This window comes from Canis lupus, chromosome X (assembly GCF_003254725.2).
Source record: "Canis lupus dingo isolate Sandy chromosome X, ASM325472v2, whole genome shotgun sequence".
Lineage (NCBI taxonomy): Eukaryota > Metazoa > Chordata > Mammalia > Carnivora > Canidae > Canis > Canis lupus.
This window is the reverse complement of record NC_064281.1, coordinates 45784166-45812034: the sequence shown is the minus strand read 5'-3', so window position 1 is coordinate 45812034 and position 27869 is coordinate 45784166. Positions and strand designations below refer to the sequence as shown.

General features: G+C 35.9%; 1 protein-coding gene across 8 annotated transcripts in view; it reads left to right on the top strand.

The window, feature by feature from the left end:
- Positions 1–27869, top strand: part of PHF8 (PHD finger protein 8) — a 106026-nt gene that overhangs the window by 59621 nt on the left and 18536 nt on the right. For 7 of the 8 annotated variants that reach the window (XM_025468546.3, XM_025468545.3, XM_049107269.1 and 4 more), the window contains 4 exons: positions 5148–5326; positions 5619–5704; positions 6484–6617; positions 7214–7527. In XM_025468546.3, the coding sequence (XP_025324331.1) occupies positions 5148–5326; positions 5619–5704; positions 6484–6617; positions 7214–7527 (713 nt within the window). The remainder of the gene's footprint in view (positions 1–5147; positions 5327–5618; positions 5705–6483; positions 6618–7213; positions 7528–27869) is intronic. The other variant, XM_025468541.3, reaches the window with a different exon arrangement.

Sequence of the window (27869 nt, the reverse complement as noted above, 5' to 3'; positions counted from 1 at the left end):
ACCCAGTCACCCCCACCCCCCGCCCACCTCCCCTTCCACCACCCCTAGTTCGTTTCCCAGAGTTAGGAGTCTTTCATGGTCTGTCTCCCTTTCTGATATTTCCCACTTAGTTTTCTCCTTTCCCCTTTATTCCCTTTCACTATTTTTATATTCCCCAAATGAATGAGACCATATAATGTTTGTCCTTCTCTGATTGACTTATTTCACTCAGCATAATACCCTCCAATTCCATCCACGTCTAAGCAAATGGTGGGTATTTGTCGTTTCTAATGGCTGAATAATATTCCATTGTATACATAAACCACATCTTTATCCATTCATCTTTCGATGGACACCGAGGCTCCTTCCACAGTTTGGCTATTGTGGACATTGCTGCTAGAAACATCGGGGTGCAGGTGTCCCGGCGTTTCATGGCATCTGTATCTTTGGGGTAATGTGAACTGTGTGGAGGTTCCTCAAAGAGTTAAAAATAGATCTGCCCTACGACCCAGCAATTGCATGTATTACTTTTCTTAAAATAATTTTTAACAGAACATTTTCTAAAAGAATAAAACAAAAGCATTCACAACAAAAAACACAGGCTTGGGAATCAGTCCTGAGTTTGAATCCCAGCCCTGATGCGAATTCACTGTGTGTGATCAATCTTGGCAAGTTAATTAACCCTGCACCTCAGTGTCCTCATTATATCTCTTCTATAGATAAAGCTTACCCTAGGGTTGTTGGAGGACTAAATAAGGTAATGTATGTGAAGTCCTTATCACAAGGCCTAGCACATAGTAAATGCTTAATCAGTGGTAGCTCTTATAAATAAAATGATGAAGATGAAAAGTGATGGTGATGATGGTATGGGTATAACCAGAAGCTAAGCAGATCATCAGAAATCCTGAAACATGTAGGGAGGCAGAGGTAGGCAGTAAGAGTGATCATCTGGACCCCCAGAATACCAGACAGGAACAGTCAAGAACCAAGTAAAGTATGAACAGTATAGGAAGGAACACAAATGCCAAGGATACCTTCGTCGCATTTTTTTGTGGGGAAAAAGGATCCCAAGGGCAGGTAGAGTAGGTCCACCTGGCTGGAAAATAAGGGAAAAGGGAGTGTGAGATAGGGCAGATTCTGAAAGCAGCAGAGCTATTCTTGGGATTTGAGAACCAAGTTGCTAACAATAACAGACTGTTGAACGTTGCCTTGGTCCATGATAGGTCTCCTGAGGAGGAGAAAATTGAGAGTCCCTTTTTTAAAATTTAAATTCAATTTGCCATCATATAGTATAATACCTAGTGCTCATTCCATCAAGTGCCCTCCTTAGTGTCCTAGGGGTTCAGCCTGTAATGGCTGTTGAGGACACAATGAAACATTTTCCCCTTCCCCACTAGCCTTCTTTATGCTGCTTCTGTTACCTCCTGCAGCTGCCAGAGACTGCTGTTAAGTGAACCTAGAGAGACAAGATAGAGAAATATTTACAGACCATATGATATTATGTCTGGGCTTTTCTCCAAAATAATCCAGTGTCTTGCAGAGGACTGAGGTACAAATTAAACAAGATTTGCTGTGTTGATAATTAATGAAACTTAACTGAGTGAAAGGTACATAAGAGTTACATTTTTATATTGTTTATGTTTGACATTTTTCATATTTAAAAGACCAGGGTATAAATAGCTACCACTTATTGAGCTCCTGGCTCTGCATCAGACTTTATCTAAGCTGTTTAGTACATTATTTTATTTAATCCTCACAACAACCCTGAAAGTTAAATGTTGCTATCCCCATTTTATTAATGTGGAAACTGAGGCCCAGAGAACTTAATGATATGGTTAGCTAGCATTGGGCGCCTGCCATGTCTTGGTCTCTGTATTAGCTCATTTGATCCTCCTAAATTAAAACCCTGTGAGGTAGAAAATAGGTCAATTTAATGTCAGCCAATTTACTGAAAGCCAGTTCACCAAATAACTGCTGAATGTATGTATCAAGTATACTGATTTACCAAAACTTGTGTTTTTTTTACCTTTAAGATTTATTTCAGCAGTTTGTACTGGTTAATGTTGTTTACCATATCTGACAGGATTATTTAAGCCATGTTTTTAGTTCCATTTCTTTTATATATATTTTAACAGCTTTTTTTAGGTATACCCTACATACCTTACAATTAACCTGCTTTAAGTATACAATTAAATAACTTGTAGTAAATTTGAAGAACATGCAACTATCACTGCAATCCAATTGTAGAACACTTCTATCACCCCAAAAAGATCCCTCTTATTCACTTATAATTAGTCTTTTGGTTCTCTTTCCCAGGCCCAAGGAACCACTAATTTACTTTCTGTCTCTATATTTGCCTTTTCTAGACATATATAAATGGAATAATATAATATGTGGTCTTCTATGTCTGGCTTTTCACTTAGCACAATGTTTTTAACGTTCATGCATGATATAGTGTTTATCATTAATTGGTTCCTTTTTATTTCTGAATAGTATGGATATACCACATTTTTGTTTATCCATTTACTGGTTGATGGTTATTTGGATTGATTCCACTTTTTGGCTATTATTGATAATGGTGCTATGAGCATTTGCATATAAGTTTTTGTATGGACGTATGTTTCTGTTTCTCAGGAGTAAAATTTGGGGTCATATGGTAACTTATTGTTTAATTCTTTAAGAAACTGCCAAAATTTATTCTGAAGTGTCTGTACCACTTTATATTCCCACCAGCAGTATATTGGCTAACAGTTGTTATTATCTTTTTTATTATAGCCATTCTAATGGATATTAAGTGGTATCTCATTGTGGTTTAGATTTGCATTTCCCTAATAACTAATGCTTTGAGCATCTTTTTGTGTGATTATTGGCCATTTGTATATTATCTTTAGAGAAATGTCTATTCAAATCTTTTGGTCAGTTTTTTAAAAATTTTTATTTATTTATTTTAAAGATTTTATTTATTCATGAGAAACACAGAGAGAGAGGCAGAGACACAGGCAGAGGTAGACGCAGGCTCCATGCAGGGAGCCTGACATGGGACTTGATGCTGGCTCTCCAGGATCACAGCCCAGGCTGAAGGCGGTGCTAAACTGCTGAGCCACCAGGGCTGCCCCAATTTTGCTCAGTTTTAAATTGGCTTGTTTGTCTTATTATTGAGTTCTAACAGTTACTTAAATATTCTGGATACAAATCCTTTCCCAAATAAATGATTTGCAGAGATTTTTCTCCCAGTCGTTGGCTTGTCTTTTCATTTTCTTTCTTTCTTTTTTTTTCTTTTAATTTTCTTAATGGTATCTCTTTGAAGCAGAAATGTTTTGAATTTTACCTAATCCCAGGTCATCGAATATAGTTTCCTATATTTTTTCCTAGAAGTATTTTTAGTTTTAGCTTTTCCATGTAGATCTAGGATCCATTTTGAGTTAATTTTTGTGTATGATGTAAGAATACACATTCATTTCTTTACATGTGTTATCCAGTTTTCTCAGCACCATTTGTTAAAAAGACCATCCTTTCCCCCACTGTATTACCTTAGCACCTTTGGCAGAAATCAATTTACCATAAATTGAAATGTTGGTTCTAGACTCAACTGGTTCCATTGATGTATATGCCTATCCTGTTCTTTTTCATTGAAGTTCAATTTGCCAACATACAGTATAACACCCAGTGCTCATCCCATCAAGTGCCCTCCTCAGTGCCCATAACCCAGTTACCTCATACCCCCACCCACCTCCCCTTCCACTACCCTTTGTTCATTTCCCAGAGTTAGGAGTCTCAATTTTTGTCACCTTTTCTAATTTTTCCCACTTATTTTCCCTCCTTTCTCTTATAATCCCTTTCACTATGTCTTATATTCCCTGTATGAGTAAAATCATATGATGATTGTCCTCCGATTGGCTTACTTCACTCAGCATATCCTCCAGTTCCATACACGTCGAAGCAAATGGTAGGTATTTGTCCTTTCTGATGGCTGAGTAATATTCCATGGTATATATATACCACATCTTCTTTATCCATTTATCTGTCGAAGGATATCGAGGCTCCTTCCACAGTTTGACTATTGTGGACATTGCTGCTATAAGCATTGGGGTGCAGGTGTTCCAGCGTTTCACTGCATCTGTGCCTTTGGGGTAAATACTGAGTAGTGCAGTTGCTGGGTCATAGGGTAGCTCTATTTCTAACTCTTTGAGGAACCTCCACAATGTTTTCCAGAGTGGCTGTACCAGTTCACATTCTCACCAACAGTGCATGGTGCTGGGAAAGTTGGACAGCCACGTGCAGAAGAATGAGACTAGACCATTCTCTTACACCATACACAAAGATAAACTCAAAATGGATGAAAGATCTAAATGTGAGACAAGATTCCATCAAAATCCTAGAGAGAACACAGGCAACACCCTTTTTGAACTCGGCCACAGCAACTTCTTGCAAGATACATCTATGAAGGCAAAGTAAACAAAAGCCAAAATGAACTGTTGGGACTTAATTAAGATAAAAAGCTTCTGCACAGCAAAAAAAAAAAAAAACAAAAAACAGTCAACAAAACTAAAAGACAACCTACAAAATGAGAGAAGATATTTGCAAATGACCTATCAGATAAAGGGCCAATATCCAAGATCTATAGAGAACTTATTAAACTCAACAGCAAAGAAACGAACAATCCAATCATGAAATGGGCAAAAGACATGAACAGAAATTTCACCAAAGAAGACATACACATGGCCAAGAAGCACATGAGAAAGTGCACCGTATCACTTGCCATCAGGGAAATACAAATCAAAACTACAATGAGATACCACCTCACACCAGTGAGAATAGCGAAAATTAACAAGACAAACAACAAATGTTGGAGAGGATGTGGAGAAGGGGGAACCCTCTTGCACTGTACATGTCTATCCTTTTGCTAATATTATACTACCTTAACTACTGTTGCTTTTTAGTGAATTTTGAAGTTGAGTAGAGAATACTCTAATTTTGTCCTTTTTCAAAATTCTTTTGGCCATAGTAAGTCCTTTGTATGCTTGTATGCATTTGAGTATAAGCTTATTAATTTCTATAAAAGAAATTAGCTGGATTTTGATAGGGATTGTATTGAGTCTATAGACCAATTTGGGGAGAATTGCTATCTTAACAATATTGAATGTGACCATGTGTTCTTCTCTTTTTAGTACCAAGAGGGTAAAGAGCCTATCCAAGTCTCGGCGAGCCAAGCTCACAAAGAAGGCGGACAAGGCTAGGCTGATGGCAGAACAAGTGATGGAAGATGATTTTGACTTGGATTCAGATGATGAACTGCAGATTGATGAGAGATTGGGAAAGGAGAAGGCGACCCTGATAATAAGACCAAGTGTGTACCTATTCTTTCTTGTTCCTTTTCTGCCTGTTTCATGTTTGTTTTGGGTCCTCTTGATAGGCCAAAGGTCTTAGGCCTGAGCTTGTTGATATTCTGAATTTACCAGCTCTTTAGGTTTCTATGTATTCTTTGCTCTAGAGATTTATTTATAAACCAGTTCCTAATCTCCCTAAATTAGTTGTCTTTGGTCATTACTTTTAGGAAAATTATATTCTTTCCCCCCCTGGGTATTGGGCCCAGATGTTAATCTTAGCTTCACAATATGTGCATTTCACTATTTTTCTAGAATTTCCCCGAAAGTTACCCCGTGCAAAGCCTTGCTCTGACCCCAACCGAGTTCGTGAACCAGGAGAAGTTGAGTTTGACATTGAGGTAGGAGCCTATCCTGTGTCTGGTCTTCTGCCATTCTGGTTACAGAAACAGAAGACAAATTGTCATTCTCGTGGGGGGCGGGGGGGACAGGGAAGATACCCTATGCATTCAGTTTCCAAAATATTTATTAAATGAAAGATTGTGTGCTAAAGTGCAGTGTAGCTAAGCATATGACTGGAAGATTATAATTTAGTAGAAATATTTTTAAATATTTCAAGGTAGAATAAAAGGCATTGTGATTAAATACTAAATATATTAAAATATATATTAAAATGTAAGTATATTAAGATATAAATTTAAAATGATTAAAATATTAAAACATATTCAGGGTTGAATAAAAGGCATTGTGATGTAGCAGAAAGGAGTCTCTGATTTGGATACCTTGATTATGACCTTATACAACTTATTTACTTTACTGATGAACCTTAGTTTCCTTACCTGTAAAACAGGAGTTAAAATACCTACCTCATACACATAATAGACAGTTAAAATGCCTATCTCGTACATACAATAATAGCTACCTCACAAAGATGCTGTGGAGATTAAAATGAAAGAGTGAATATTCTGCTTATAAAATGCCTATCTCATACATACAATAATACCTACCTCACAAAGATGCTGCGGAGATTAAAATGAAAGAGTGAATATTCTGCTTAGTGCTTGGTCTATACTTGGTGCTCAGAGGAGATTAGTATCTGGAATAAGAATGTCAACATTGTATCCCAGGGCCTGACCAGGGCAGCTCTCAGCAGCCAAGGTGATATCTCTTTCCCAAACAGGAGGACTATACAACGGATGAGGACATGGTAGAAGGGGTCGAAGGCAAGCTTGGGAATGGGAGTGGCGCTGGTGGAATTCTTGATCTACTCAAGGCCAGCAGGCAGGTGGGGGGACCTGACTATGCTGCCCTCACGTGAGTACTGGCTTCAGTCTCCCCTTCCGGGCCATCAGACAACACCCCTTTCCACTCTCCCCCCAGAAGGCTAGATCAGCCAATCAGCAGATATTTCTTGAGACATTTAAGGGCACAAAGAACCAGCGAGGTCATCAGGGCTGAAAGAATAAAGCAGACATGAAATCCATCCTGAGGAACTTAAGATCTGATAGACAGTAGATGTAAAAACTTCAAGGGGGATTAGTTTCGGGTTCTTTGGGAGTTGGAAGAGGGCCTAGAAGAGGCATGGAAGGAAAACTGGGCCTTGTTTTGAAAAAATGAAAGAATTCAGCATGAGTAAACAGAGGGAAGTGCACTCCTCTTTTTGCCACCTTCCTTGCTGTCTTTGGAAAGACTTGAGGGCAAGAAGGACTGGCCTTGACATGCAAACAGTCTTTGACATACTGTCTTGATCTGTTGGTTTAATTTCTCATTTATCATTTGGAATGGTTCTCTTCTCCTTCCTTCCACCCTAACACCCAGAGCTGTTGTCCCTCCTCCTTAACTATTATGATGACTGGTTTCCTCTGACAACTAGAGAAACTCCCTTAGCATTTCTTCTCTGTCCCTTGCAGCGAGGCCCCTGCCTCTCCCAGCACTCAGGAGGCCATCCAGGGCATGCTGTGCATGGCCAACCTGCAGTCTTCATCATCCTCACCAGCTACCTCCAGCCTGCAGGCCTGGTGGACAGGGGGCCAGGACCGAAGCAGTGGGAGCTCCAGCAGTGGGCTGGGCACAGTGTCTAGCAGCCCTGCTTCCCAGCGCACCCCAGGGAAGCGGCCCATCAAGCGGCCAGCATACTGGAGAACCGAGAGCGAAGAGGAGGAAGAGAATGCCAGTCTGGATGAACAGGACAGCTTGGGAGCATGCTTCAAGGATGCAGAGTATAGTAAGGGCAGCTGAGAACTTGGGTCCAGCCAGAAGTGCTCCCCCTGGCCCCAGTCTCAAACCCAGTTCTGATCCAGGACAGCCTGTGACAGTAATGAGCAAGAGACCTTGCCTGAAGTTTGACGCTTGCTTTCTCTGAGTCATGTTTTCTTAATCCATAAAATGGAAATATCTACAGGTTGATGCAAGAATTAGAGATGATGCTTGTACAGAGCATCATTGTACATTGTCTTGTTCATGGAAGACCCTCAGAAAATAATTAGCTATCATCCATTTTTTAAAGATTTCTTTATTTATTAGAGAATGTGGGGGGAGGGGCAGATGGAGAGGGAGAGAGAGAATCTCAAGCAGAATTCATGCTGAGTTTGGAGCCCAACACAGGGCTCGATCTCACGACCCTGAGGTCATGACCTGAGCTAAAATCAAGAGTTAAGCACTTAACTGACTGAACCACCCAGGTGGCCCAGCTATCATCCATTTTTAAAATTGTCTAACCTTCTTTGCTGGAAACTCTTTTTTCAAACCTCTTGCCTATTTTATTTTCATCACTTCTACTTACTTCTCTATTGTTTGGTTCATCTTGCAAAGGTATATAATGACCTTTCAGTGTCGTTTTACATTTAAGAGACAACCTTTTTCAAGCTAAGATTTATTAAGTACTACATTATATAATGCACATTTTTGTATACTGCAGCTGACTTTAATATGGGTTTTAATATTATTTTTTAAATTAATTCTCATTGACTAAAATTTGAGCAAGATAGAGAAAGCAAAGTGCCCTTTGATGAATTCTTTTCTCTGACGAAGGTTACCCGAGGGTAACCTATGTTATCAGTTGATATATACCTTTCATTTTCTTGTACTTACAACCACACACAGACACAAATAGATACAGTTTTTGTAGTAAACATGGTTCTGCAACTTGCTTGCACATCTTCAACATCAGTGTATAGAGATCTGTCTACTTCATCCATACATGGAGATCTACCTGTTGTATGGTAGTCTACGTAGCATAGATGGGCCATTCTATGTTTAACCATTCGCTACTGATTGACATTTAGGTTGTTTCTAATTTGGGGGTTTGACTAACAATGCTGCAATGAAAATTCTGGTAAATAACTCTTTGCACCCATGTGCCAGCTAACATTTCTGTAGGGTAACTAGACCTGCTAAGTTGAAGAGTATATACAAAATAAATGTTAATAGTGCCAGATTCCCCTCTGAAAGGGCCAATATATGAGCAGTGTATGAGCCTTACTACTAGTAGTCAATATTATCAGTCTTCTTAATTTTTGGAAATCTGATAGCAAAAAATGGTGTTTCAGTTTGTTTTATACATTTATTGGCTCTTCTTTATTTTTTTTTAAAGATTTATTTATTTGAGGGAGAGAAAGAACATGCACAGGGGTGAGGGAGGGGCAGAGGGAGAGAGTCTCCAGCAGACTCTGCACTGATCATGGAGTCTGATTCAGGGCTCAGTCCCCAAACCCTGAGATCACAACCTGAGCCAAAATCAAGAGTCGGCCACTTAACCAACTGCATCACTCAGGTGCTCCTTCTTTATATCTTTTCTGTGAATTAATTCATTCAATCTTTCACCCATTTTTCTATTAGGATGGTGGTTTTTTTATTGATCTGTTGTTCTCTATTCTAGATTTCTTAGTGCTTTTAAATATATTGTTGCAAAATGTTTTAATCTGTTGCTTGTATTTTAATTTTATTTATGGTATCTTTTAGCATGTAGATTTCAGTTTTTGCCTCATTATAAATTTTTTTGTAATTTGTGTTGTGTAAGAAGACTTTCATATATTTTTACTGAAAACATGCATAGAAGGTAAAATATTATCTTTCTCTGGAATTAAGTTTTATGAATCTAACTTAATTATTTCCATATGGTAAGTCGTTTGCCCCAACACCATTCATTCACTAGTTCATTATCCCCCTGGTTTGAAGTTCCTCTTTTGTCATAAACTAAATTCCCATGTGTATGTGGATTTGTCTTTCTACTCTATTCCCAGCTCTGTCCCTTAATATATATATATGTATAACCCTGGGCAAGCTCTCTGTGTTTCTCTGTTATAATAGTACCTACCTCACAGCTTGTTGTGAGGATTAATGAATTAATACACATAAAGCACTTAGAACATTGCCCAGCACATTTTAAGTACTGTGTGTTAGATATTATTAATATTTTTCTGTTCTATAAAATTTGTCCCTTTCTGTTCAGATACCTCATAGGTTAGTTACTATAGGCCTTGTGTCTGGTAGGGCAAATCCCCTCTGCAGAACTTGCATTAGACCTAAGGAGAGCACAGATGTTCAGCAAACCCCATCATCTCTGAATGGAGCTGTGATTAGTCTTAGGGACATACAAAGATCCCCTGACCACTCACCCTACCTTCAGCAGACAGTTGCATCAACCTACAGCTAAAACATCTGCCCTGGTCTGACTACTCCCCTCTGGCTTTCTGCTTTGCCCAGCAACATGAGAAAGGTAGTTTAATAAGGAGATGCCAACCTACTTGTTCTTATTTTTCCAGAATTTCTAGGCCATTATTGAATTTTTTCTATTCCAAATGGATTCTAGAATCAGCTCATCAAATTCTATGGAAAATCCTTTATGAGATTTGTTTATTAGGATTGCATGGCATTTATAGATAAATTTATGGAAACCATTATCTTTCATTGGAGGCCTTTCTGCTATAATGGCACCTATGTATTCTTAAAAAACTTCATATCCTAAAAACTTGTACACTAAAAATAATAGGGCTTACAAGAAAAAGAGGGTTAGGGGCACACTCCTCAAAGTTTCTGTGGCTTTGAAGCCAAAACACCCAAATAATCCTTTCCCAGTTAGCAATGCATTTGCACCTAGCATCGGAGTCCATGGGTTCTTTGTAACCTTATACCTTGGGCTGAGGCTTCCTCCTTCAAGATACAGACTCTTGAGGACATTTGCTTAAGGTAGAAATCAGGTCCATCAAATTAAAATCTGATCCAGGGCCTAATCTTTAGCAATTTTTTTGTCTTTTTATTTTTTTTTTATTTTTATTTTTTTTAAGTTTTTTTTAATTTTTATTTATTTATGGTAGTCACACAGAGAGAGAGAGAGAGAGAGAGGCAGAGACATAGGCAGAGGGAGAAACAGGCTCCATGCACCGGGAGCCCGACGTGGGATTGATCTGGGTCTCCAGGATCGCACCCTGGGCCAAAGGCAGACACTAAACCGCTGTGCCACCTAGGGATCCCTTTTTTGTCTTTTTAAACACAGGGCAAATGTCTCCAGTTTCCTGTTCCACTTTCTTAGCCATCCCCTTCTCCCACCAGAGCTTAATTTTATAGAAGACAAAGGCACCATTTGCTCTTCCTCTAGTGGGAGGCACGATTGCAGGATTTTTAGCTTTTGTCTGTAGATACTCATATATTGTTAAGGCTTTCTCAGTTGTGAGAAAATTCATTATTGATTGGTTAAAAAAAAACATGCCAGGGAAAACTGCTTTTGAACCAGTGCAACTTCTGGATGGCTTTGATGTCATTCCGCTAATTACCTTTAGGGCATGAGTGATCACAAAACAGACCATCTTCAACCATGGTCTGTCTCTCTATTCAGGTTTTCTTGTATATCTCCAGTTTATTTAAAACTAAGTGTTTTATAGTTTAGTTCATATTGAAAGTGGCATCTTTTTATCTATTACATTTTCCATTTGGCTGTTACTAGTATGCAGGAAAATAATTGATTTTTCCATTTTGATCCTGTATCAGACTGCCTTCCTATACTTATACTAGTTCTGTTAATTTTTCAGTTAATTGTCTTGGACTTTTGAGGTAGGTGATCTATGTCCCCTATTTTAGTATGCTAGGGCTCCCATAACAAAATACCACAGACTGGATGGCTTAAACACCAGAAGTTAATTTTCTCACAGTTCTGGAGGCTGGAAGTCCAAGATAAAAGTGCTAGCAGTGTTTGGTTCCCCTGAAGCCTCTCCTTGGCTTGCAGATGACCACCCTTTTGCTGCTGCTGCTTCTGATCTTCCTTTTGTGAACATGGGCCCCTGATGTCCCTGCGTATATTCCTAATTTCTTCTTAAAAGGACACAGTCAAGCTGGATTAAGGCCCTCCCTATTGGCCTCATTTTAACTTAATTATCTCTTTGAAAGCCTTATCTCCAATTATAGTCATATTCTGAAGTACTGGGGGTTAGGAATTCAACATATGAATTCATATGCAACATATGAATTTAGCTCATAATATCCCTTTTCTTTCACATATTCATATATCTAGATTTTTCTAGTTTTATTACAGTGTTGAGTAGTCAGTGATAGGGGGGCATCCTTGTCTTGTTGCTGACCTTAAAGGTAATGCTGCCAGTGTTTTTCCACTTACTACATAGGGCTCTGTAGGTCTCTGGTATAGGCTATGTTCATGAAGTTCAGAGGAGTATCTATCTCTAGTTTGAGAAGTTTTTGATTTTTTTTTAAAATCAGAAATAGAATTAGGCTTTAGCAAATGGTTTTTGGCATCTTTTGATTAGTTTTTATCTGTTAATTGGTTGATGGAGACTTACAGTAAGTAATAGAATTATTGCTTTTGAGGTGACATTTCCTTCTTGGGATTGGCTGTACTTGATTATGGTGTTTAACAATAGTTTGTTTAGTTCATTTGGTTACTAATCATCTTGTTTGTTTACTATTAATTTTCTGGTTTTATTTTACTCCTTTCTCTTAATGTTCTTTGTATGACATCTCAGATTGAAAGCTCTTTTATTTTCAGTGTGTTTTCCCTTTTGATAAAGGGTTTTTTTAATTGTATTTTTAAAATTAGCATGAAGTAAAATGAGCTCTGTTGGTATACATGTTTAGATTCTTGTAACCACCACCAAAATGAGCACACAGAACCTCCTCAAACTCCCTTATGTTGTCCCTTAGTAGTCATGCCCTTCCTCTACCCCTAACACCTGGCAGCCTCTGAGCTCCTCTCCATCCCTGTGGTTTTTGCCTTTGCCAGAATGTCAAGTAAATGGAGTTACACAGTATGTAATATTTTCAGATTAGCCTCTCTTACTCAGCATAATGCCCTTAAAATTCATCCATGTTGTTGTGTATCGATAGATTATTACTTTATATTGCTGTAGTCCATTGTATACCATAGCTGCTTTTTCTCATTCACTGAAGGACATTTGAGTTATTTACCAGTTTGAGTGATTATGAATTGAGCTGCTATGAACATGCACATACGTGCAGGCTTTTGTGTAAACATGAGTTTTCATTTCTTGTACTTTATGGGCAGTGTATAAGAAATGGCCAAGGTGTTTCCCAGAGTGGTTGTGCCATTTTACATTCCTACCATTAATGTGTGAGAGTTTTAGTTTCTCCACATACTTGTCAGCACTTGGTATTGTCATTGTATTTATTTTAACCATCCTAATAAGCATATAGTGCATAGCTCATTTAATGGCTTGTCTAATGGTTAATGATGTATCTTTTGGCCATTCATGCATACATCCTCTTTTTTGAGAAGTCTTTTAAATACTTTGACTTTTGCCTATTTTTTTATTGAGGTATAATTAACATGGAATATTATATTAGTTTCAGGCATACAATATAATGATTCAACAGTTCCCATACATTACTTAGCGCTCATCAAGATAAGTGTACTCTTAATCCCCTATATCTATTTCATCCATTCCCCCTAACCACCTCCCCTGGCAACCAGCAGTTTGCTCTCTGTATTTAAGACTCTGGTTTTTTGTTTGTTTGTTCCTGTGTTTTGTTTCTTAAATGAGTGAAATCATATGGTAATTGTCTTTATTGTACTTATTTCACTTAGCATTATTCTGTACAGGGCCCTCCACATTGTTGCAGATGGCAGGATCTCATTCTTTTCTATAACTAATAGTCCTCTGTGTGTGTGTGTGTGTGTGTGTGTGTGTGTGTCTTGCATCTTTATTCATTCAACTTATCTGTGGATGAGTTACTTTCATATCATGACTATTATAAATAATGCAATAATAAACAGCAGTGCATATATCATTTCAAATTAGTGTTTTCATTTTCTTTGGGTAAATACCCAGTAATGGAATTACTGGATCATGTGGTCATTCTTTTTAATTTTGAGGAACCTCCATACTGTTTTCCATAGTGGCCATACGATTTTGCATTCCCAATAGTACACAAGAGTTCCTTTTCTCTCCATCCTTGCCAACAATTGTTATTTCTTGTCTTCTTTTTTAGACATTCTGACAGATGTAAGGTGATACTTAATTGTAGTTTTGATTTGCATTTCCATGATGATTAGTGATGTTGAGCATCTTTTTAAGTGTCTGTTGGCCATCTCTAGGTCTTCTATGGAAAAACATTTATTTAATTCCTCTGCCCATTTTTTTAAAAGTTTGTTTATTTATTTATTCATTCATTCATTCATTCATTCATTCATTCATTCATTCATGAGAGACAGAGAGAGAGGCAGAGACACAGGCAGACGGAGAAGCAGGCTCCATGCCGGGAGTCCGACATGGGACTCGATCCTGGGACTCCAGGATCAGGCCCCCTGCCAAAGGCAGATGCTAAACCGCTGAGCCACCCAGGGATCCCCTCCTCTGCCCACTTTTAAATCAGATTACTTGGGGGGTTTTTTGATGTTGAATTGTATACGTTTTTAAAATATTTTTTTGGATATTAACGCTTTATTGAATATACCATTTGCAGATATCTTTTCCCATTCCATAGATTGCCATTTTGTTTTCTTGATGGTTTCCTTTGCTCAACAAAAGCTTTGTATTTTGGTGTAGTCCAAATAGTTTAATTTGGCTTTAGTTTCCCTTGCCTGAGAAGACTTATCTAGAAAAATGTCTCGATATCCAATGTCAAGATTACTGCTTGTGTTTACTTCTAGGAGTTTTATGTTTTCAGGTCTCACATTTAGGTCCTTAACCCATTTTGGGTAGATTTTTGTGTGTGGTCCAATGAAAGTGGTCTAGTTTCCTTCTTTGGATGTAGCTGTCCAGTTTTCTCATCACCATTTGCTGAAGAGACTGTCTTCCCCTTTGTATATTCTTGCCTCCTTTGTTGTGGGTTAATTGACTGACTATATAACTTTCTGGGTTGTCTTCTTTTTGATTGATCAATGTGTCTTGTTTTATGCCAGTACCATACCATACTGTTTTGATTACTGCAGCTTTGTGTAGCATATTTTGAAATTTGGGATTGTGATACTTTAGCTTTGCAGCTTTGCTCTTCTTTTTTAAGATTGCTTTGGCTATTCAGGGTCTTTTGTGGTTCCATACAGATTTTAGTATTATTCTAGTTTTGTGAGAAAATGTTGGTATTTTGAAAGAGATTGCATTAAATCTGTAGATTGCTTTGGGTAGTATGGACATTTTAATAATAATTGTTACCAATCTAATTCTTTTCCCAATCTATGAGCATGGAATGTGTTTCCATTTGTGTTATCTTCAGTTGCTTTCATCATTGTTTTATAGTTCGTCCCTCAAAATACAGATCTTTCACTTTATTAAGTTCATTCCTAAGTATTTTATTATTTTTGGTGCAATTGTAACTGGAATTGTTTTCTTAATTTCCCTTTCTGCTACTTCATTTTTAGTACATAGAAATGCAAGAGGTTTCTGTGTGTTTAATTTTGTTTCCTCCAACTTTAATGAATTCATATATCAGTTTTCATAGATTTTTGGTGGTGTCTTTAGGGTTTCCTATATATAGTATTATGTCATCTGCAAATAATGAAACTTGTCCTTTTTCCTTACCAATTTGGATACCCTTTATTTCTTTTTCTTGAGTCACTGCTATGGCTAGGACTCCATTACTATGTTGAATAAAAGTGGTGAAAGTGGACATCTTGTCTTGTTTCTAATCTTAGGGGAAAAGCTCTCAGTTTCTCCCTATAATGTATGATGGTTGCTGTGTTTTTTTCATAAATAGCCTTTACTGTGTTGAGGTATATGTTCCTTTTAAGCCTACTTTGTTGAGAATTTATATCATGAATGGATGTTGTACTTTGTCAAATGCTTTTTCTACATCTACTAAAAGGATCATATGGTTTTATCTTATTGATATGATGTATCATGGTGATTAATTTGTGAATATTGAACCACCCTTGCAACCTGGAAATAAATCCCACTTGAACATGGTAAACAATTTTTTTAATAGATTGTTGGATTCAGTTTGCTACTGTTTTGTTGAGGATTTTTGCATCTTTGTTCATCAGAGATATCGGCCTGTAGTTTTTTTGTTTTTGTTTTTGTTTTTGTTTTTTAGTGTGTTTATCTGGTTTTGGTATCAGGGTAGGTAATGGTGGCCTTGAAGAACGAATTTAGAATTTTTCCTTCCTCTTCAATTTTTTTTGAAATAATTCAAGAATAGATGGGTATTAATACTTCTTTAAATGTTGGTAGAATTCACTTTTGAAGCCATCTGGCCTTAGACTTGTTCATTGAGAGTTTTTTGATTATTGATTCAATTTCATTGCTGGTAATCAGTTCAGATTTTCTATTTCTTCCTGATTCAGTTATGGAAGATTATATGTTCCTAGGAATTTATCCATTTTTTTCTGGGCTGTTCAATTTGTTGGCATATAATTTTTGATAATATTCTCTTAATAATCCTTTATATTCCTGTGGTGTGTTTATTATTTCTCTTCCTTAATTCTGATTTTGCTTATTTGAGTTCTCTCTTTTTTCCTTGGTGAGTCTGGCTAAAGATTTTTCCATTTTGTTTATATTTTTAAGGAACCAACTCTTTGTTTCATTGATCTGCTCTATTGTTTCTTTCATCTCTATATTATCTATTTCTGTTCTACCCTTTATTATGCTCTTCCTTCTACTCAGCTTGGCTTTGTTTGTTCTTCTTTATATAGATCCCTTATGTATAAGGTTAGGATGCTTATTGAGATTTTTCTTGTTTGTTGTAATCTCTCTTAGAACAGCTTTGGTGCATCCCAGTGACTTTGGACCATTAAGTTTTCATCTTCATGTGTTTCCATGTATTTTTTAATTTCCTCTTTGATTTCTTAGTTGACCCATGCATTGTTTAGTAGCATGTTATTTAGCCTCCATTTATTTGTGTCCTTTTCAGAGTTATTCTTGTGGTTGATTTCTAGCTTTATACTGTTGTAGTCAGAAAAGATACGTGATATGATTTCATTCTTTTTGGATTTATGAGACTTGTTTCATGGCCTAATATATGATCTATTCTAGAGAAGGTTCCATGCACATTTAAAAAGGGTGTGTATTCTGTTGTTTTTAGGTGGAGTATTCTGAATATATATACATTAGGGCCATCTGATCTAATGTGTCATTCAGAGCCATTGTTACCTTGTTGCTTTTCTGTCTGGATGATCCTTTCATCAATGTAAGTGAGGTGTTAAAGTCTCTTCTATTATGTCGCTGTTACTTTCCTCCCTTATCTGTTAACAGTTGCTTTATGTATGTAGGTGCTCCCATGTTGGGTGCATAAATACTGAAAATTGTTCTGTCCTCTTGTTGGCTTGTTCCCTTTATCATTAGATGGTGTCCTTCTTTGTCTCTTGTTGCAGTCTGTTTTAAAATCTATTTTGATAATAGTTTTGCTACCCAGCTTTCTTTTTGCTTCCATTTGCATGGTAAATGTTTTTCCATCCTTTCACTTTCAATCTACATATGTCATAGATCTGAAGTGAGTCTCTTGTGGGCAGCATATAGCTAGATCTTACTCTTTTATCCATTCCACCACCCTATGTCTTTTGATTGGAGCAGTTAGTCCATTTACATTTAAAGTAATTGTTGGTTGGTATATACTTATTGCCATTTTATTATCTTTCAGTTGTTTTTATACTTCTGTGCTATCTTCCCTTGTAGTTTAATTGCATTCTTCTGTAATATGCTTGGATTCTTTTCCCTTTATTTTTTGTGTATATATTACAGGGTTTTGATTTATGGTTACCATTAGGTTCATAATAACATCTTTTGCATATAGCAGTCTATATTAAGTTGATGTGTGCTTAAGTTTGAACCCATTTAAAAGCATTAAATTTTTACCATTTCCAACATTTTATGTCTCCAGCATCATACTTTTACATCCTTTTATTTTGTGAAGTCCCTTAACTAATTTTTATAGATATAATTGGTTTTACTGCTTTTGTGCTTTAACCTCCATACTGGTTTGATGAGTGATTCACATACTACTTTTATTTTTTATTTTTATTTTTTTTCACATTACTACTTTTATTATGTGTTTGCACCTTACTTGTGAAAATTTTCCCCATTGTTTGCTTACTCGTGATCATGGCCTTCTCTTTCCACTCAAAGAATTTCCTTTAACATTTCTTGCAGGGCTGATTTATTGGTGAGGAAAGTAGTCATGTAATATGTGACCTTTTGTGTCAGACCTCTTTTGTTTAGCATAATATTTTCTAGGTTCATCTAAGTTGTAGTATATATCAGTATTGTTCTGTTTTATGGATGAATAGTATTCCATTGTATGGATATGCCACAATTTGTTTATCTATTCATCTGCTGATGGGCATTTGGGTTATTTCCACCCTTTGGCCATTATGAATAATACTGTTATAGACGTTTGTGTCTGTTTCTGTGTGGACAAATGTTTTCATTTGTCCTAGACATATACCTAGGAGTAGATTTGCTGGGTCGTATGGTAATTCTATGTTTAACTCTGATAAATCATCAAGCTGTTTCTACAGTGACAGTATGACAATTGGTATGGTAGATAATATTGAGTGTTCTAATTTATGTATTTGGTATTCCCTCTGTATTTAGTCTTTTTAAAATATCTTTCATCAGTGTTTTATAGATTTTACATATAGCTCCTGTACATGTTTTGTTAGATTTATCCCAAAGTTCTGTATTGGAGATATTATGAATGGTACATTTTTAAACTTTTGGTTTTTAATTGCTTAATGATAGGATGCATAAATATGATTGATTTTTGTCACTTGACCTTCTGTCCTGCAACCTTGGTAATATTCACCTATTCTAAGTTTTTAAAATATATTCTTGGGATTTTTTTTTGTATAGATGATCATGTCATGTGCAAATATGGACAATTTTATTCATTTCATTCCAATCTGTAAATATTTTATTTCTTCTTGCCTTTTTTGTTCTGCCTAGGACTTTGAGCACAACGTGGTGAGTGAACACCTTTACCTGTTTCCAATCTAAGGGGGAAATCATTCAGTTTTTACACTATTATGTCGTTAGCTGTAGGTTACCAGGTTAAGGAAGTTCACCTCTATTCCTATTTTGCTGAAAGTTTGTTTATGAGTGGGTATTGAATTTTGCTCAGTGTTTTTGTTCCATAAATGGATATAATCACATGGTTTTTCCTCTTTTGTCTGTTAATATGGTAGATTTCATTGATTGATTTTTAAATATTGAACCAGACTTAAAATTACAATATAGACCTTACTTGATACGGTGTATTATTCTTTTTATATATTATTGGATTTGATTTACTAGAATTTCACTGAAGACTTTTGTGTCTACGTTTATATGGATTTTGGTCTATAATTTTCTTTTTACTCTCTGACTTTAGTTTTTGGTATCAGGGCAAAGAATGAGCTGGGAAATATTCCCTTCTGTTCTATTTTGTAGAAGCGGTTGCGTTTAGTGATTCTTTTCTTTTTCAAATGTTTAGTAGAACTTGTGAGTGAAACCACCTGGGTCTAGAGATTTCTGTTTTCAGGTTTTAACTATGGTTTTATTTTCCTTTGTAGGTATAGGATTATTTAGGTTATCTATTTCTTCTTGGATGAGTTTTGATAGTTTATGTCATTCAGGGAATTGGTCCATTTCAGCTAAATTGTAGAATTTATGAGTGCAGAATTGTTTGTAGTATCTCCTATTATCCTTTTAATGTCTGTGAGGTCTTTAGCATATCTCTCTTTTATTCTTGATATTAGTGATTTGTGCCTTTTTTTTCTTTGTCATTCTTGCCGGCATCTTATCAATTTAATGGATCTTTTCCAAGGACCTGTTTTTGGTTTTATTTAATATTTACTACCATTTGTTTTATTACTCAGGGTTTAGTCTATGTTGATAATTTTGCATTGTAAATTTGAGAAGAATGTGTATTCTACTAGTCTTGGGTGTTCTAACTTCAGTTAGATCAAGTTGATTGATAGTGATGTTCTGTATCTTTGCTGATTTTCTTTCTCCTTGTTTTATCGATTACTGAGAGAAATTTGAAGTCTCCCAAATATAATTAAGGATTTTTCTATTTCCCCTTTTAGTTCCATAATTTCTACTTCATAGACTTGGAAGCTCTGCTATTAGATGCATTCATATTTAATATTGTTATGTCTTCTTGTTGAGTTCACCCCCTTGTCATTATGTTATTTCCTATCCCAGGTAATTTTCCTTGATGTAAACTTACTTTGATGATATCAATCCAGTTTTCTTTAATTAATGTTGGAATGATACATCTTTTACTATCCTCATTTATTCATTCATTCATTCATTCATTCATTCATTCATTTATATTTACTATGGCCCAGAACTCAGTCTGTATCATTTATCTTTGGTTCCCAAGTGATATTTAATTCACATTCACACAGAATTAAGAGGAAAAAAGCTTGATTCTGTCCTCACTGCTATTCACTTAAATAATTTAGAATAAGATGAGGCCTCATTTCTCTCAACTAAACCAAGAGGAAACTTGTATTTACTGTTTGGAAAAAAAAGGAAAATAAGCTTCTAAGATTGAAGTGACCCATTCATTAGAGGTCAGGAAACCTCACACCTCACGTATCAGCAGGGAAAATGCAAATGGATACAACCACATAATCATTTAGTGTAATTTAGAATTCTGACTTCAGTGCTTGCAGGGATGTGGCAGGAACAAACTGGTGCAATCTGGTGCCAGGAGCATGCATTGTGAAATCTCATTTAGCCCAGAGAATGTGTCCCATAAATCCATCAGGAGACAAGTATGCCAGTATTCCCATAGGGGGCCTTGATGCCCATCCCTTGGGGAAAGGAGAAGTCAAGGGTGATAAATGTTAGCACAGAAATAATGAGCTAGATTTACCCACAAAAACATACAATCTCAGATGTAGCACTGACTAAGAAACTAAGAAACAATGACATTTCGAAAAATCAAAAATGTACACAGTGCTACTTTTCAGGGGAGATTTAAGTTACTGTTCTATCCTTTTATTTTGAACATATGTATGTGATTTCATTTAAAGTGAGTTTTTTGTAGCCAGCATTTAGTTGAATCTTGTAGTTTTTAAGAAAATCCTTGTTGATAATCTTTCTTTAAGCCATTTACATTTAATGTAACTAATGATATGTTCAGATAAAGGCTTACCATTTTATTATTTCATTTATACCTATCTCCTCTGCTTTTTTTTCTCTCTCATTTCCCCCCTTTATTTGAATTGTTTGAATAACTTTTTTTTTTAATTTTTTTATTTATTCATGATAGTCACATGGAGAGAGAGAGAGAGAGAGAGAAAGAGAGAGAGAGAGAGGCAGAGACACAGGCAGAGGGAGAAGCAGGCTCCATGCACCGGGAACCCGATGCGGGACTCGATCCCGGGTCTCCAGGATCGCGCCCTGGGCCAAAGGCAGGCGCCAAACCGCTGTGCCACCCAGGGATCCCCGAATTGTTTGAATAACTTTTAATATTTGACTTTAATTTATCAATTAAGTTAAAATTTTACTATTTTTCTTTGTATAACACCACTTTTTAAAGAGACTGTCCTGTCCCCATAGAATGGCCTTGGTACCCTTGTCAAAAATCAGTTGACTAAGGGTGCCTGAATGGTTCAGTTAGTTAAGCATCTGACTACTCCTAATTTCCTTTTTTTTTTAAGATTTTATTTATTCATGACAGAGAGAGAGAGAAAGAGAGAGAGGCAGAGACACAGGCAGAGGGAGAAGCAGGCTCCATACAGGGAGCCCAGCGTGGGACTCGATCCCAGGATCTCCAGGATCTGGAGGATCACACCCTGGGCTGAAGGCAGCTGGGCCATGGGGCTGAGCCATGGGGCTGTCCTGACTCTTAATTTCAGCTCAGGTCGTGATGTCAGGGTCAGGAGATCAAAGCCTGCATTGGGCTCTGCACTGGGTATGGAGCCTGCTTAGGATTCTCACTCTCCCTCTGCCTTTTCCCTCCCTCTCCCCATTCACACTTGCTCTCTTTCTCTTGCTCGCTCTCTCTAGAAAAACAAAATCAATTGACTATAGATGTAGGGGTTTTTTTTTCTAGACTCTCAGTTCTATTCCATTGATCTATATGTCTATCCTATACAACTAACTATCCTAACCTACTACTACAATTTATGGATCACTGTTGCTTTAAGTTTTAAAACTGGGAAATGGAATCCTCCAACTTTGTTCTTTTTCAAAATTGTTTTTGCTATTCTGGGTACCTTACAGTTCCATTGGAATTTTAGGATCAACTTTTCCATTTCTGCAAAAAAATGCCATTGGTATTTTGACAGGAATTGCATTGAATTTGTAAAATGCTTTGGGTGTTATTGCCATCTTAACAATATTAAGACATCCAATCTATGAACATAGGCTGGTTTTCCATTTATTTAGGTCTTTAATTTCAGTAATGTTTTGTAGTTTTCAGTATAGAAGTCTCATGCCTCCTAGGTTAAAATTTATTATTTATTCTTTTCGATGCTATTATAAATGTAATTGTTTTCTTAATATTCTTTACAGATTGTTCTTTGCTAGTGTATAGAAGCACAACTGATTTTTATATTGATCTCATATCCTGCAACTTTATTGATTTCTGTTATTAACTAATAGTTTTTTGAAGATTCTTTAGGATTTTCTGTACATAGAATAAGATCATCTGCAAATAGAGTTTTATTTCTTCCTTTCCAATTTGGATGCCTTTTATTTCTTTTTCTTGCCTAATTGTTCTGGATAGAACTTCTAGTACAATGTTGAATAGTAGGGTGAAAGTGGGCATACTTGTCTCACTCTTGGTCTTCAGGGAAAGCTTTTAGTCTTTTACTTTTAAGTGTGATGTTAGCTGTGAGTTTTTATAAATGTCTTTTCTAGTTTCCTGAATGTTTTAATCTTGAATGGGTGATGGGTTGTCATTCTTTACTTGCATCCACTGAGGTAATCATATGTTTACTTCATTTTATTAATGTGTATATTATATTGACTTTACTTTTTAAGGAAAAAGAAAATATATTTTTGTCATTAAACCTTAAGTGAATTTAATTTTTTCTTTCATATAATTTTGAAAAATATCATTCCTTTTTTCTTTCAGTTTTATTGAGAAATAATTGACATAGAGCACTGTATAAAGTATACAGCATAATGATGTGACTTACATATATTGTAAAATTACCACAGTATGTTTAGTTAACATCCATGATCTCATATAATTACAAAAAAAAAGAAAAAAGTTTTTTTCCTTGTGTTGAGAACTTTTAGGATCTATTCTCTTAGCAACTTTCAAATATACCAGTTGTATTAACTATAGTTGTCATGTTGTACACTAATAATTAGTATGTATTTATCTTATAACTGGAAGTTTGTACCTTTTGACTGCCTTCATTTCATTCCCCCGCTGTCCAATCTCTGCCTCTGGTAACCACAAATCTGATCTCTTTTTCTATGAATTTAGGGTTTAGATTCCACATACAAGCAAGATCATACAGTATTTGTCTTTCTCTGACTTGTTTCCCTTCACATAATACTTTCAAGGTCTATCCATGTTGTTGCAAATGGTAGGATTTCCTTCTTTTTTATGGCTGGCTAGTATTCCATTACACATATACCACATTTTCTTTATCCATCATGCATTGATAGATTAATTTTGTTGTTTGATTACTTTTTTTATGTTGAACCACTCTTGTATTCCTGGGATAAATTCCTCTTGGTCATGGTATATAATCCCTTTGATAGGCTGCTAGTATTTGACTGAGGAGTTTTGTATCAATATTCATAAACTATATTGTCTGTAGCTTTTTTTTTCCCCTGTGTTTTTCTGGCATTGATGTGAGGACCTCATAAGTATGAGTTTGAATGTGTTCCCTCCTCTTCTATTTCTTGGAAGATTTTGATAAGGATTGGTCTTAATTTTTAAGTGCTTGGTAGAAATCACCAGTGAAGCCATTTAGTCCTGAACTTTTATTTATTGGAAGCTTTTTGATTAGCAATTTAATCTCTATACTGTTATAGGTTAGCTGAGATTTTCTGTTTCTTTTTAAGTCAATTTAAGTAATTGTGTGCTTCTAGAAATTTGACCATTTCATATAGTTTATCTAACTTGTTAGCATATGATTGTTCATAATATTCTCTTACAATTCTTTTTATTTCTGGAAGGTCTGCAGTAATGTCCCCACTTTCATTTCTCATTTTAGGTGTTTGTGTCTTCTCCTTTTTTTGGTCAACGTAGTTAAATACTTGCCTATTGTTGTTGATCTTTTTTTTAAAGAATGAACTTTCGGTGTCACTGATTCTATTGTTTTTATTCTCTTTTTATTTCTGCTCAAATCTTTATTATTCCCTTCCTTCTGTTGGCTTTGGATTTAATTTGTTCTTTTTCTACTTTCTTAAGGTATAAAATTATATTATTGATTTGAGATCTTTCTTAATAATGTGGCATTTAGAGGAATAAATTTCTCTCTGAGCACTGCTTTTGCTGCATCCCCTAAGTTTTAATATGTTGCGTTTTTGTTTTCATTCATCTCAGAGTTTTTCTAATCATGCTTGCAATTTCTTTGATCTATTGGTTGTTTCAGAGTATGTTGTTTAATTTCTACCTATTTATGAATTTTCCAGTTTTCCTATCACTGATTCCTAGTTTTATTCCATTCTGGTTGGAGAAAGATACTTCAGTCTTTTAGGATTTATTGATACTGGTTTTGTAGTCTAAAATGTGGTCTATCCTGGAGGATGTTCCATGTATATTTGAGAAAAATGTATATTCTACTGTTTTGAGGTGGAGTGTTCTGTACATGTCTATTAGGTCTAGTTGATTTATAGTGTTGTTCAAGTCTTCCAGTTCCTTATTGATCCTATGTCTGGGTGTTCTAGCCACTGTTGAAAGTAAGGTAGTTAAGTCTCCAGCTGTTATTGTGGAACTGTTTCTTCCTTCAATTCTGTTAATGTTTGTTTCCTATGTTTTGAAGCGCTGTTGTTGGGTACATATATATTTATAATGGTTATATATTTTCTTGACTGATTAACCCTTTCATTAATATGTAATGCCCTTCTTTGCCTACTGCATATTAGAAAAATTACTTCACTCCTTCTTCCTCCTGTGCTTTTCCTTTATTTTACATTATTACCATACTCACAATACTTACAATACCAGATATGTGCGAATTTCTCCAACCAAACAATTCTCTGTGAGACCAGTGTGGTGTCCTATAATTCAACTCAATTCTGACACTGTTTACCAGAAAATAGCATCAGATCCCACAGGTTAAGGGCTCAATCCCACGAGACTTTTCCCACCACACCTTGGATGTCAACCACAAGTCCAGGTTGTCATCTGTGCTTTTGACCAATATGCTATAAATCTGAGGCTTCCATGACTGCTTCCTCAGGTTCAGTTCATTGGATTCAGGGAAACAGTTTATGTACTGTTTAGTAGTTTATCATTAAAGGATATGATGATAAAGTATACAGATGAACATCTGAATGGAAGAGATGCATAGGGCAAGGTGCATGGTGGAGCTTCTCCACCCTCTCTGAGCATATCTCTCTCCCAGTACTTCCATGTTGCATGTTTCATCACCAACTCAGAAGCTCCCTCAACCCTGTAACTTTGGGATTTTTATGCAGGCTTCCCTATTCAGGCATGATGAATTACTAATGCCAAACTCCATTTCCAGCCCCTGCCCCCCTCTCTGTGGGATATAGGGTTGGGGCTGAAAATTCTAAGCTTCTACTCATGGCTTGATCTTTCTGGTAACCAACCCCTATCTGAGAGTTACTGGGTACTTACACATTTCTAATTATTCTATGTTCTTGATTGATTGGCACTTTTATTAATATATAATGCCCTTCTTTGCCTCCTGTAACAATTTTTTACTTAAAACTTATTTTGTGAGATATTAGTATAGCTACCCCAGCTTGCTTTTTGGTTAGGATTTTCATGGAATGTCTTTTTCCATGCTCTCATTTTCAACCTAGTTGCTTCAACTTGTAAGTCTCTTGTATGCAGTATATAGTTGAACTATGTTTTTAATCCATTCTACATTGAAGTGGTGAATTTGCCTCCTAAGCTAAGAGAGCTTAATCCATTTACCTTTAAAGTGATTACCAATAGGGAATGACTTATTTCTGCTATTTTGCTATTTGCTTTCCATGTGTTGTATCATTTTTGTTCCTCATTTCCTTGTCACTGCTTTCTCTTATATTTGATTTTTTTTTTGTAGTGTACCGATTTGATTCACTCCTCACTTTTTTAACGTGTGTTTTAGGTTTTTTTTTCATAGAGTAAGCCCTGGGGATTATAATTAATATTTTAACTTTATAACAGTCTAGTTTGAATCAGTACCATTTCACTTCTGTAGCTTACAAAGACTTGTCTCACTATATCTGTGTTTTTTGTCACAACTTAAACCGTTATACATTGTGTTTCTACTAACAAATTTATAGTTATTATTGTATGCATTGGAATTCTAAATCATAGCATACAAAAAGAGGACTCAGAAACCACAAATACAACAATATGGGCTTTTATATATACCTCTATATGTAGTTCTCCTGGTGGTTTTTGTTTCTTTGTATAACTTTGAGTTATTCTCTAATATCCTTTCATTTCAGCCTGACAGACTCTATTTAGTATTTCTTAAAGGGCAGGTTTACTGACAAACTATCTTAGATGTTGTCTACTTGAGACTCTTATTAATTTGCCTTCATTTTTGAAGGATGGTTTTATTCCCTATATTATTCCTCGTTGACAGTTTTTTATTTCAGCATTTTACATATATCACCTAACTGCCTACTGGTCTCCATTGTTTCTGATTAGAAATTGATTGTTAATCTTATTGTTTATCCTCTGAAATGACAAATTGCTTGTGTCTTGTGCTTTCAAAATTCTCTCCCTGTTTTTATCTATTGACTATTTGAATATAATGTAGCTCAGTTTGGATCTCTTGAGTTTATCCTACTTGGAATTCATTGAATTTCTTAGACGTTTACCTTCATGTATTTCATAAAATTTGGGAAGATTTGGCCATTATACCTTCATATAATCTTTCTGCCTCTTTTTCTCTGTCCTTTCTTTCTGGAACTCCCATATGAATATGTTGGTAAGCCTGATAGTGTCCTATAGGTCCTTTGCCTGTTCATTTTTTTTTCTTCTTTCTTTCTACTCATCAGACTGGATAATTTTAACTGTGCTATCTTCACATTCACTGATTATTTCTTCTGCCTGCTAAAAATCTGCTATTGAATCCCTGTAATGAATTTTTCACAACATTGTACTTTTCAGCTCCAGAATTTCTATTCAGTTCCTTTTTATATTTTCTAGCTCCTTATTTATATTCTATTTTTTGCTGAAAAGTGGTTGATTTAAAGTCCAATGTCAGCTTCCTCCTGGAGAGTTATCAATTTCTTTTTTTCTATAAATAAGACATACTTTGTTTCTTTGCATGGCTCATAAGGGGTTTTTTATGTTTTTGTTTTTGTTTTGTTTTTTTTGGAGCTGAGACATTTTGAATATTATATAATGTGGTAAGTCTGGAAGTCATATTTTCCTTCCTCCCCAGAGTTTGCGTTGTTGGTTATTGTGAACTACAGTTATCTATTTATTTAGTGACTTTCCAAAGGATTTTTTGTAGATGATGTCCTTTTAGTGTGTGGTTGCTGAAGTATTCCTTCTACCTTTGTATTTTTAATATGTGTATCTTAATTTGTATTTTCTTTAAATGTCTAGACTTGCTTATTATCTACATCTTAACCTCTCTTGAATAAGACAGGAACCTTAGAATGGAATTTCTTTTGCATGTTACTTTATACTTATTATCTCTCAATCCTCACAACTTTGCAAGGCATGTGGTACTTTTTCAATTTTATGGGTGAAGATAGTGAGACCCAAATAAGTTTTCCTAAATCACAAAGCTAATGGATCAGTCCAGGATTTAAAAGTAATATCTAATCCCTAAACTTAAGGTTTTTCTACCATGCCATACTTCTTTACTTGAGATGGAAAGCCCTTTTAGAGTCAACAAAATAACACTGACAACCATTGGGACTATTAGGGATGGGATCTTTTTCAAACAACTGTTACCAGCAGCCATTTATTTTGAGGGACATTCCGTGACCCTTCTTTTTTAAAAAAATCTTTATTAAGGTCAGAAGGCAGGGGTTTTACTTCTTTGTTCAAAAAAGGAAGGCCTGAAAA